At 41.5% G+C, this 12,372-nt stretch overlaps 1 protein-coding gene across 1 annotated transcript in view; it reads right to left on the bottom strand.

Moving 5' to 3' along the window:
- NFATC2 (nuclear factor of activated T cells 2) overlaps window positions 1–12,372 on the bottom strand; it is a 167,201-nt gene that overhangs the window by 75,785 nt on the left and 79,044 nt on the right. Inside the window, exon 6 of the mRNA XM_036752894.1 lies at window positions 11,041–11,181. Coding sequence (XP_036608789.1) covers window positions 11,041–11,181 — 141 coding nt within the window. The remainder of the gene's footprint in view (window positions 1–11,040; window positions 11,182–12,372) is intronic.

The following is a 12,372-nucleotide window of genomic DNA, read 5'->3' as shown; positions in this document are numbered from 1 at the left end:
GCGGGTGATGAATTTGTTTTTAACCACTGTGACTCATTAAGACTGCCTGCTAAAGTCCAGAGGAACCAGAATGACTGTCTTTCTTTTTTAAAGGATGAAATTAATACCATCAAAAAGTAGCTTAGATTGAATAGCAAAGGGAATAGTGGTTTGAGAGGACTTGGCCAAGCACTATTGCAATCCTAATGTCCAGTTGTCAAAAGAAGAATTGCCAACTACAAATGAGCACATGAAAACGTGCTTCAAATCCCTAATGTTAAGAGAAACAAAATTAAAACCACTTTGATATTTAATTACAGCTCTGAAATCGACTAAGATGATATAGAATAGGAATAGACAAGGTTAGAAGAATAATTCACTATTGATGGAATTTTGACAAAGTCCAGCCATTCTGAATATAAATTTGGAATTATGAAAGTGACTAAACTATCCAGTCCTCTTTGGCCGAGTAAACCTTGTTACTTAGGGCCTCAAGGAAGATGAAATTTCAATATATAGCAAAATATTAATCCTAGCACTTTTGTGGGAGCGAAGAAGTAGCAACAAAAACGGGTACCTGTCGACTAGGGAATGAAAAAAGTATGGCCTATTAATGTCATGGAATGTAGTAGAAAATGATAGACATGAGGAATTGAACAGAACTGGGAAGATTTGTGTGAACTAATGCAGAGCCATAAAAGAAGCAAATCTGAAAGAACCACCTCTACTATGACCCCAGTGATGCAAAATGAAAATATCATTTTAAAAAAGTTGGAGTCTGAGGAATTGAAAAACCAATGAAGGGACCAGAGAATAGATGAGGAAGCAGGGAATGCCTGGACAGAATGTTGTATGTATTGTCAGATTCAGTCACTGAAAAAGATGTTTTCTTAGGGAGGCAGGTGCTATTATTATCTTCATTTTATAGATGGGGTAACTGGACAAATACAGGACCACACAGCTAATAAGTGCTTCAGGCATTCTATCTACTGCACCAAGTAACTTGCATCTGAACAAAGAAAAAAAGGCTGTCAGAACCGTAACAATAACTGCTTATACTAACAGATGCTTCAGCACTTTCAGCACAACAACCTGTGAGGCGAGCAGGACAAGAAGTACTGTTATACACATTTTAAAGACAAGGAAAGTAAGGCTCCATGAGGTAAAAGACTCTCCAGCAGCCACATGACTGGTGGTAGGCAAAAAGGGAGCGAGAAGCCAGCTATCCTGACTACCATTCTTTCCACTCAGTCCAGGGCCTTAGGTTTGATACCCTCCCAGGCTAAACAGTCCTAAACTTAAGCTCAGTAAAGTCTTTCTTCCCTTTTCCTACTCCTTTTCAATAGCTCTTGCCTTCAGTGATGGCCATGATACTTAATTTTTTTGTCAGTTAATAAGTATTTATTAAATGCCTTAGTGCCAGGAACTGTGCAAGACACTATGGATGTAAATACAGAAACAAGACAATTTTTATCCTCAAGAAATGTATATATCCTGAGGGATAGGGAGGGGGAACAGAATCCACTTCTTCCAGGGCTTTAAGCTCTATCAATCATCCCCTCTCCCTCTGTTCTTTCCATATTAGTTTATCACCCCTTACCAAATAACAGGTCATCACCCCCTGAGAAGGGAGTGATGTGAATGAACCTCTCTGAACTTGGCTAGGCTGGTCCTGGGACAGTATACAGGCCTATACTTGAAGCCTTTCTATCTTGGGAGGCAGAAGTCGACAGAGCCATTTATGGTCTATGGGCATCTCCTCCATGCCAGGCTGAGACACTGGAGGAAAGCATTAGTGGGGAAGTGTCTGGAACATAAACATTTTAATTGAATTGAAATGTATTATTGGTCAGTGACATGGAAGTGAGAGCAAGTAGACTGCATGAGCAATGAGACGGATATCATGTACAGGCAGAGATCCATTCCCACTATGCAAAGAGGAATCAGCCCACTTCATAACACTTTTCATATTAGTGACTTCCTAGCATTGAATTCCACTGAGTCTGTAACTAGCGTTAGCAGGTAGAAACAGAAGTGGCGCCATCTTTCTTTAAATGTCTCATCTTTATTTGTCTTTGAGTCCCATGTACCATGTGCCAGACCCACCATTTCTATGTTGCTGGCATTATTACTGTTGTTGAAAATTATGAAGATGATGGGGCAGCTAGATGGTTCATTGGATAGAGCACCAGTCCTGGAATCAAGAAGACCCAAGTTCAAATCCAGCCTCAGACACTTACTAGCTGTATGACCTTGGGCAAGTCACTTAACCCTGATTGCCTTTTAAAAAAAGATGATGATGACGATGATGGTAGGTGGCACCAAATAATGATACAGATCTGGGCTTGGAGCCAAGAAGAACTAAGTTCAACTCCTTTTTCTAAAGCAACTGGCTGCATGACCCCAGACAAGCCTTTTAATGTCACCGTGCCTCAATTTCCTCATCTGTAAAATGAGAGGGTTGGACTTTATGACCTCTAAATCTATGATCCTATGCTCACTAGTTGCATATTCCCTCACACGTAAAATAAGAATACCAAAAGCACCTACCTCACAGGGTTATTGGGAGGACCAAATGAATATACATAAAGCATTCTGCAAACCTTAAATATAATATAAACGTTAACTATTATTATCTTTACAATGCTATGAAATAGGTGCTATAATTATCTCCATTTTATGGATGAAGAAACTGAGGAGGAGAGAGGTTAAATAATGTGCCTGAGTTCATATAATTGCTAAATGTCTAAGGCAGGATTCAGACTCAGGTCTTCGTGACCTGAGTAGTAGCTATCACAGCTAGGCAAGAGGAGGACAGATTGGATTTTACCACATGCTCATGTTCAATGGCAGTAGCCTTATCACAGACTAGGGGATATACCCATTCTTCATTTCAGGAAAAAAAGGCTCCAGTATTTTTTGGCTTGTAAAAGAAGCATCATTGATAAGAAAGGCATGGCCGGCTCTCGACATGCACCAGCTTGCTTTGTGAATTATGTTCTGAAGATTGTCTTGCTGATATGAGTATAGATGCAGTATGAGTTCCATTTGGTCGCTGTGTTAGTGGTCAGAAAAAAGGAAGAACCCAAAGCCACAACATCATTAGATATCATCACCTTTGAGCAACTGTAGTAATTCTGGCATGAGATGATGAGACCTGCACCACGGTGAGACTTGCACCATGATGATGGCAGTGAGAATGGTGACAAAAGGGCAAATTTAAAAACTGACATTCCATGGAATCACAGGCTTTAGAGCTGGAAGGGAGTTTGGAGATCATCAGGCTGATTCTTTCATTTTGCTGACAAGGAATTCTAGAGAAGACAGGTGACTTGCCCAGGTTCACAGAGCCAAGATTGGAATCCAGGTCTTTTGACTCCAAATCCAATTCTCCGTCAACTATACCACGTTAACCTATCCAGTCCCTATCCTTTTCAAAAGGGAGTGGATGTTCAGCTTGGGCCAAGAAGGTAGAACTTGGATCAATAGCAAAAACAAACCAAAAAAACGCCAAATACTGGAAGACAGACTTTGGCTTAATGTAAGGGAGAAATTCTTCATCCACCCTACCCCACACATGTCCCATTCCAACTCTACCCTACCTTGTCACTGTGCCCTCTAACATGAACTCCAAAATTCCCAAACTTCCCTTCATTCTTGATCATTTTTCTTCCACTCATTCCATGTACTTGCTCTCGACAGAGACTTAGCTTTCCCAGCTGATACTACATACCTAGCAATTCTCTCCAGCATGGGATGTTCTTTCTCTCACATCCTTCAACACACTAGTTCTAGGCAGGGAGTTAGAATACTCCTTCTTCCAGACCCTCCCTTTGCCCTCATCATTCAACAACCTCTTCTCCTTTGAAGTTGAATCGACAAAAATTTTTCATTCATACAGATCGTGGTGGTTGTTTCTCTCTATTTTCCCCAGGAGTTGAGTGCCTGTCTCGTTTTCTTCCTCTCCTCTCAAATTAATGCCCTTATATCAGAAGATTTCTAAATTCATTTGCTCTTTCAATCATCCTAACCTCTTACTACCTCATTCTCCTCAAATCCCATGACTCACTTCTCTACTCCGCCTCAGCCATCCATACACAAGGATGGTGACACCCCTAATCTCAATGCTACCCACAAATGTTCCTCTTCCTTCATCAACACTTCTGACTATCCTTTGTCTGACCATAACCTCCTACCATTCAATCTCTCCCCATTCTGTGTCCTTCCTAAATGTATTCTTTATTTTCATCCTCATTTCTAATCCCTCACACTCTTTAGTATTTTCTCAGGTCATTACCTCTGCTCTGATTTCACTTTCCTTCATTCACCTACTTTCAAATTCCTTCCTCCCTTTCCCTATCACTGTTCACCCCTTGCCAAGAGCCTGAATTACTTCCACCATCTACTTCCATTCACACTCACATGCTACTGAACAGAAATGAAAGAAATAATACAACCATACTGGTCGGGTAAGCCTACAAATGTATGTTATCTCACATCCACTAGGCCCTCGTTGCATCAAAGCAATCTTTTTTTTCCTCCCTAATTGATTCCCTGACTCTCTACCGCAACTCTTCTCTCCTCAAGCTTTTCCGTGTTCAACCTCCCTTTACTCTCTCAACTGAGGACCTCACCTATTACTTTATTAAGAAAATTAAAAAGCTCCCTCTTCTACCCTTGTCTTCTTACACCCTTTGATCCATCATCCTTCGTTCTCTCCTCAATTCCTCCAATCTCTGATAATGAGATGGTCCTTCTCCTTGCCCTTGATCCTATCCCTCTCTTCTCTACTAGATCAATCCACTCGCTCTAGTCTTCCCTTTCTACTGGTTCTCTCCTTACCAGCTTCAAACATACTAAAGTCTCCCCATCCTTAAAAAATCTTCTCTAGATCCTACCATTCCCTCAAACTATCATATCATATCTCTCCTTCCTTTCTCAGTCTAACTCTTATAAAACAAAGTTATCTACTGTTGTTAGCTCTGCTTCCTGTCCCCTCACTCCTCAATCCTTTGCAAACTGGCCTCATACCTTATCTTTCAAATGAAATTTCTCTTGGTTGCCAAATCTTATGGTATTTTCTCTGTCCTCATCCCTCTTGGCCCCATTTGACATTCTTGACCTTACACCCATTACTGGACACTGTCCTCTCTGGGTTTTTGTGACAGTCGTATCTCCTGATTTTCTTCCTGACTTGTCTGGCAACTCATCTGCTGACATCCTCCAGATCATGCCCTATAAAGTCAGTGTTGCCCCCAAATTCTGTTCAGGTCTTCTTCTCTCTATATACTCTAAGTCTTAGTAACTTCATCTGCTCCTATGGCTTGAATTATTATTTCAATGAAGATGACTCACAGACATATATTAGGTAAGACATGGTCTCTGCCTTCCTGGAAATTATTGTCCTTTAAGTTAATGAGGCATAAATACAGAAGACTATAATACATGATCAGCACAACAGAGAAGGGCAGAACCAAGTGCTGCGTTATTTATGAAAGAGAAGATCATTATCAACCTGGGCAATCAGAAAAGGTTTCATGAAGGGAGAGCATAAAAATAACAGAGGACCAGAGAGGACATCCCAGGTAAAGGAAACTGAAGGACCAAAGGCACAAATGCCGGGAAGCACCCTCAGGGACCAGAGTTTGGCTAAAGCATAGAGTACACAAAGGGAAATAATATGACCTACTGCTAGAACACAGGATGGTACCAGATTATGGAAGGCCTTGAATGCCAGGCAAAGGAGTCTGAACTTTACTTGGCAAGCAATAATGAGCCATTAAAAATCTTTGGGAAGAAGGGCAGCATGACTAGATCTGTGCATAAGGAAGATTATGTTGGCAGCAGCACAAAGGATGGATTAAAGTTGGGAGGCGAGGAGAGGAAGAGCTGTTTCAGTGACAATTCGATGATTGTAATTGAGTCCTCAGCCCAGTCTCCTAGGTTGGCATTCAGTGTACTGCCTTTGCCTCAGAAGGTTCCAGCTCGCTGCAGTGGGCACATGGAAAGGATTAAGGGTGCTATTAAACAGAAGAAAATCAATAGAAGCCTCTGGGGTGAGGTTGGCCGCGTATGCTGGTGCTGCCTCTTTACTGACTGCTGCTCCACAGCGGACTTGATATTGTCGCTTTTCAAAGGTTGGAATGCTGCCTTACTGGAAGGGGAGTCCCTTAATCCTTTTATGCGGCAGTTGCTCCAACACATACATACTGTTTCATGTTGCGCATGCTGGCTTTGTTAGGCATGTGTCACTGTGCCACTGCAGGGCCAATTCCCTGCATTCCCTTTGGAGCCAAATGGTAACTAGTCTAGATTTCCAGAAATGGCTCAAGCCTCATCCCAGGACGTTAGTATTGCCTGAAGCCCAGGACTAAGGTTTTCAGTCTTTCTAGTTGCAATGATGCCAGGATTCTGTTTGGAATGCTCTATCCCAGAGTCAGGAACTTAATTCAGTTATTGACTTAATGGTTTTAGAATCAACGAGACAGGCCTTGGAAAGGACCCAGGCTTATCCACGATTGTAGCAGCTGCAAGGCTCATGAGGCACACTGATTGCCACACACTAGTCTCAATACTAACTGCATCAGGTAAAAATTGGAAATATCTTTTAAAGCTAAGAAAAGAGAAGCACAGAAAAGCTAACAGATGACTGGGAAAAGATCCCTGAACTCCCAAACCAAATCCCACCCCCTAAATCAATCAATCAGCCTTTATTAAGCTCCTACCATGCGCACTATGTCTGGTGCTGAGCATATAAAGACCAAAATAACAAAGTGAAAGTCTTGCCTTCAAGAAACTTACATTCAGTCAGGAGAGATACGCCCACATGCAAGAACAGAGCAAATTAAAAATCTTGCCTTCAAGAAACTTAGTTGGTTAGTTGTCTTCATTTTCAAAGAGGACCAAAATGACACCACTGTGTTAGAGTCAAGTTACAATGTGTCCAGCTGTGGCTGATCAGACCGATACTGGCTTGGAATGCTCTACAACAGGTTGACACAAATAGGCCATGCGATCATGTGGGGTGGATTCTCTAAATTTGGGCATCTCATGTTTCTTTTGAGCTACTTCAATTCTCCTTTGCTCATAGAGCACAGCACCATCTCTGATGAGGGTATTCCATGCCGGCTGGTCCTGTGCCAGTGTCTCCCATGTCATGCAATCAATTCTAAAGCTCTTCAGAAAGACCTTGAGAGTGTCCTTACACCAAGAGGTATGCAGGTAGTCAAGAAACTTACATTCTATCATAAGAGATATGCCCATGTGCAAGAATATAGCAAATAGATACAAACAAGTAATTTTGGCAGGAAGCACCCTCAGTGAAACTTTCCCTGATCCTCACATCCATTCTGAGTTGGAAGTGAGCTTCTCACTATTATGAAGAACCACAGAATCTTGTTCACACGTCCATCTTACACTTATATTCTATTCTGTATGATGATAATAATGTCTGGCATTTATGTAGTTCTTTAAGGCTCAAGGTTTGCAAAGCACTCTATATGCATCATCTCATTTGAGCCCCACAACAACCCTAGTGAAGTAGATAATATAAGTGTTTTTATTTCCGTCCTACAGGTGAGCAAACAGATGTAGAGGTTAAGCAGCTCACCATAGTCACGCCCCTAGACAGTCTCACAGCTGTGATTCAGAACCAGGTTTTCCATGATTCCAAGTTCCTCTTAATCATTATTTTTGTAGGCATCTTACCCTTCTGACTAGATTCGAAGCTCCTGGCCTGGGATGTAATGGATGACCTTGGTATCTTTGATGTCTGACCAAGCTCTAAGTGCTGCCTCAGCCACCTTCATGGCTGTTGAAACAAATAATTGTCATCTGCTCTTTGCACCATGGGAAGTCTTCACATGCTTGGGGTACATCCCCTAACACACCAATGAGTTTGAGGCCTGTTAGTTACCCTGAACCTGATTTAGACTGTCTGCTGAGATGGTTTTGTGGGGTGTGGCCTCTATGCATGCTACAAGTTCTTGGAGCCACAGTTGAAAGTGACAGGTGGACACCAAGGGTAAATGAAGAGCCCTGAAAAGATCTTAGCAGTCCTCATACCAGAGGTGCCGGTCCTCCCTGAACACCCCATTCACTCCTATATCAATTCCTTTTTATCTTTTCAATGCCCTTCTAAAGAAGAGAATGTTTGGAAAGAATGGAAAAGAACACTGATGGTATTATTCAATGTGACTGAGAAAACACCAACAACTACTGGTTTATGTCCCTGCTTTCTCAACTCTATAAAATATTTATGAAAGATCTGTACTCCTATCAAGGACATTCTTGATGAAAGTACAAGAAAGAAACAGTGTCCTGCAGCACGCCACATAACAACAATAATAATAGAAATCTATCTAATATTTCTGTGCTTTAAAGTTTGCACAGGGCTTTACAAATATTGTCTCACTTGCTCCTCAGAACAAGCCCGTGAGGTTGTGCTATTATTATCCCTATTTTACAGATGAAACTGAGGTAAGCAGAGGTTAAGTGATCTGTCCAGGGTCACACAGTTAGCACAGTTAGGCCAGATTCAAACTTGGGTCTTCCTGACTCCAGGTCCAATGCTGTACCTACTGTGTCACATCTTTACAGTCACAGAACTGAGAGATGAAAATCCTACAAGATCCTGCTGTAACTACACTTGTTAATTATACAAAGGGATTTGAATACATGGAATAAAATGCAGTCTTAAAGCTTCTCATCAAACAAGGTATTTCCCGTGAATATATTAAGATCCTACATGATTCCTCAAGTGAGACAAAAACAGAGTTAAACATGTTCAATGAACCTATAAATATTGAGCAAGGCGTAGAAGAAGGAGACATATTTGCCAAAGAAGTTTGCCACTATAATGAGGGTTATCCTACGAAGAGTCCAAATGGAAAACTAACTCTTTGTAGTATAAATCAGTGGTGTCAAACCATGGGCCAAGAGTTTGACACTTCTGGCATGAGTGATGAGATTCCAAGATATTTACGAATGATTTACGATATTGACCACGATAATCCTTCAAATACTACAAGGGCTCCTAAATGAGATTCATAGCCTCTCAAAAGGAAATGGCCTAACGAAGCACATGAGAAAAATCAAATAGAATGAAAAACATATATTGTCCAGATCATCATGACATTCAGTCCAAACGACAAGCCATCAAGTTATTCCATCAGTACCTAAGCTGCAAATGGACAATGAGCTGGACCCAGAACTGAATAAAAGGAAGAGAGTAAATTAGATTTCATTTAGGAAATTCTGTGTCATTTCCAATTATCACCGAGTGCTACATGACACAAAGCTCCATCATTTCAGCACTAATATTCTCTTGGTAAGGCTATACGGTTGCAAATCTGAAAAGCCTTGACCTCTAAAGAGTCAGAGTTGGAAGTGAGCAAAAGAATCCTGTAGAAGTTTGTGGTCAATAAACTGTTTGTATGCACAGTCATATAAAAGAGATCATCAAGGACACAGATGATTGGAAAAGGAGGTAGACTGGTCATGTCACAAGATCAAGGTCAGCAAATGGGACCACCTAAGTTCTGCACTGTTATTTAAGAAAGAGCTAAAGGCCTAGAGCTCAGTGGAGCAATGGACAGAGAGCTGGGCCTGGAGTCAGGAAGACACATTTTCCGTAGTGCAGATCTGGCCTCAGACGTTGACTAGCTGTGTGACCCTGGGCAAGTCACTCAACCCTGTTTGCCTCAGTTTCCTCATCTATAAAATGAGCTGGAGAAGGAAATGACAAAACACTCCAATATCTTTGCCAAGAGAGCCCCAAATAGAGTCACAAAGAGTCAGACAACTGAAATGATTAAACAGTGACAACAACATAGAGCCAGACCTAGAAGAAGATCTCTAGTACATTCAATGTATCCTCCGTGGAGGGTTTGTAAAAGACCATGGACAGAAATCAAGTGGAATGAGAAGGCTTGGACAGGGTACAATTTAACTCAGTCATTGGTCTGTCTGTCCCTTCCCCACAACATCTAACTCTATCTTGTGCATATAATAATAAGGCAGCCTAGAGAGAGATTACTGATTCAAGTTCTGACTCACCACTTACTAGCTGTGTAAAAGTGGAGACATGACTATACCTTTCTTAGTTTCCTCTCATGTAAATTGGGCATAGTGAAACCTGTCTCACCTCCCTCAGAAAGTTTTGTGAGGATCAAATGAGACCATGTATATAAAAAGCACTATATAAACTATAAAACAAGCTGAGCACGGTGGTGTATGTCTGCTGTCCTAGCTGCTGATCTGACGGGTAGGCTGATTGAGTTCAGGAATTCTGCACTAGGGTCAGAGCTAAAGCCAACCTCATGTTCTCACTCCTTCCAGCACTAGTGTGCTCAATCCCTGGGCTCTGGTGAGCCACCACGCTGCCTAAGGAGGGGCAAAACTAGCCTAGATAAGAAAAATGGAGCTTCTGATGAAAACTTCCATGCTGATCAATATTCAGATTGGGCCTATGAGTGGCTATTCCACTTGCAGCCTGGGTGAGATAGAGAGATGGTCTCAGGAAAAAAAACACAACACAACACAACTATAAAATTAACTTGTGTTTGTGTCATCAGAGTCTTTCCAAGATCAAAATAAAAATGGAAAATATTTAATTGGCTATGTACTATAGTGAAAAAGTTGTATCTTTCAACTCAAAATTATATTTTTTACCTGGAGGGAAAAAACACAATCACAACCACATTTTCAACAATATCTGAAACTGTACACAAAAATTAGGTCACTTAGTGAAGAAACAGTTTCTGACATCTATAGACTTCCACTAAAAAAAAAATTCAGTTTTCACATGACTTCAGATCTCATAGCGTCATAGAATATTAATGTTGAAAATGATATTAAAATCCATCTAGCCCACCTTCCTCAGTTTAAGGAGAATAAAACTGAGGCCCAGGGAAGTAAAGTCACAAAGGGAATTAGTGGACAGGTCATGGACTTTCTCCACTATCCTCCAGCTCCCTCTTTCTACCGACCATGATTTTCTCCCTATTCCACAGAACAAAGCCTTCTCCAGTAACTAGGAAGATCATTTCAAACACTGCTTACCTGTTGTCTTTTCAGTAAATACAACTTTGGATTCTGCTGTAAAATTCTGGCCAGTGAGGATCATCTGTTGCCCTCCATAAACCAGGCAGCTATCGATATCTTGCCTTTCAACCATGGGCAGTTCATGCGCAGATCTTTGGGCTAAGGATAGATAAAAATCAAAGAAATTACATGATCAATAAAGAAAGATAGTTCTGTAGCTGTGACAAGAATTCAGTTCAACAAGCAAGTATTAAGCATTTACTCTGTGATAGGTACTGAGGATACAGAGACAAAAATGAAAACCCTCTCTATCCTCTAGGACAGGGGTGGAGAACCTTCGGCCTCCAGGCCACATGTGGCCCTCTAGGTCTTCGAGTGAGGCCCTTTGACTGAATCCAAACTCAAGGGGCCACACCTGAGGACCTAGAGGGCTACAGGTTCCCCATCCCTGCCTAGGAGCTTACATTCTCCTAGAACGATATTCTGATTTTACAATTGAAGTCACCTCTTATTGGAGAAAGCAAGAGTCACAGAAAAGAATGCTTACAAAAAACAACACCAAGATTTAGTGCTGGAAAAGATGTTAAAGATCACCAATTCTAACACACTGCCTTCATTTTTATATGTAAGGAAACTGAGGTTACAGAAGTCAATTATTTCCTAGGATTCCTTCTGGAATGTGGGCAAGAGAAGAGTTGGAGTTGTTTTATTTTTCTTCTCCCCAGTGAGTAAAACTAAATTCTTCTGATTTCCTCCCAAAGGTCCAAACAGCTGGGCAGAGAGCCAGCTCCTTTGAAGTCAGTATCGTCAAGGTCTACATCAAGATGGCCCCACTTTTCAGCCAGCACAGAAGCTTTGCTGAGATTTGGAGCCTGACTTCATATGCCAATCTGCCTATCCTGTACTCTATCACTGCCAAAGGATACACAGAATGCAGAAAGTTAGAGCTGGAAGGAATGTGAGGTGTAGGATGTTAGAGTCAAAAGTGACTTTAAAACAAAGAATGTTACAGCTAGAAGGCATCTGAAAACACAGAATGATAGAAAGCAGAATCCTGAAGCTGGAAGGGACCTTGGAGATCATCTAGTCCAAAGTCCTTATTTGACAGAGGAGGAAACTGAGTCCTAGACAGGTGAGATGATTTGCTGAAGATTCCATTACTCATGACAAGTGCAGGCCTAGAACCCAGATCTCCTGAATCCCAGGCCCAGCCTCTTGTCGCAGCACCAGGCTGCTTCTCTGCTTAATGGCTGTTGGGGCCAGTTTTAAACAATCTCTTCTCTAGAAACTGAACAGTTGGGAGTGTTACAAAAGTCCCTTGTGTCGGGACAGGATGGGCCAAAAGCTCCG

The sequence above is a fragment of the Trichosurus vulpecula genome, chromosome 3 (genome assembly GCF_011100635.1).
Source record: "Trichosurus vulpecula isolate mTriVul1 chromosome 3, mTriVul1.pri, whole genome shotgun sequence".
Taxonomy (NCBI): domain Eukaryota; kingdom Metazoa; phylum Chordata; class Mammalia; order Diprotodontia; family Phalangeridae; genus Trichosurus; species Trichosurus vulpecula.
This window is presented reverse-complemented; position numbering and strand designations above follow the sequence as displayed.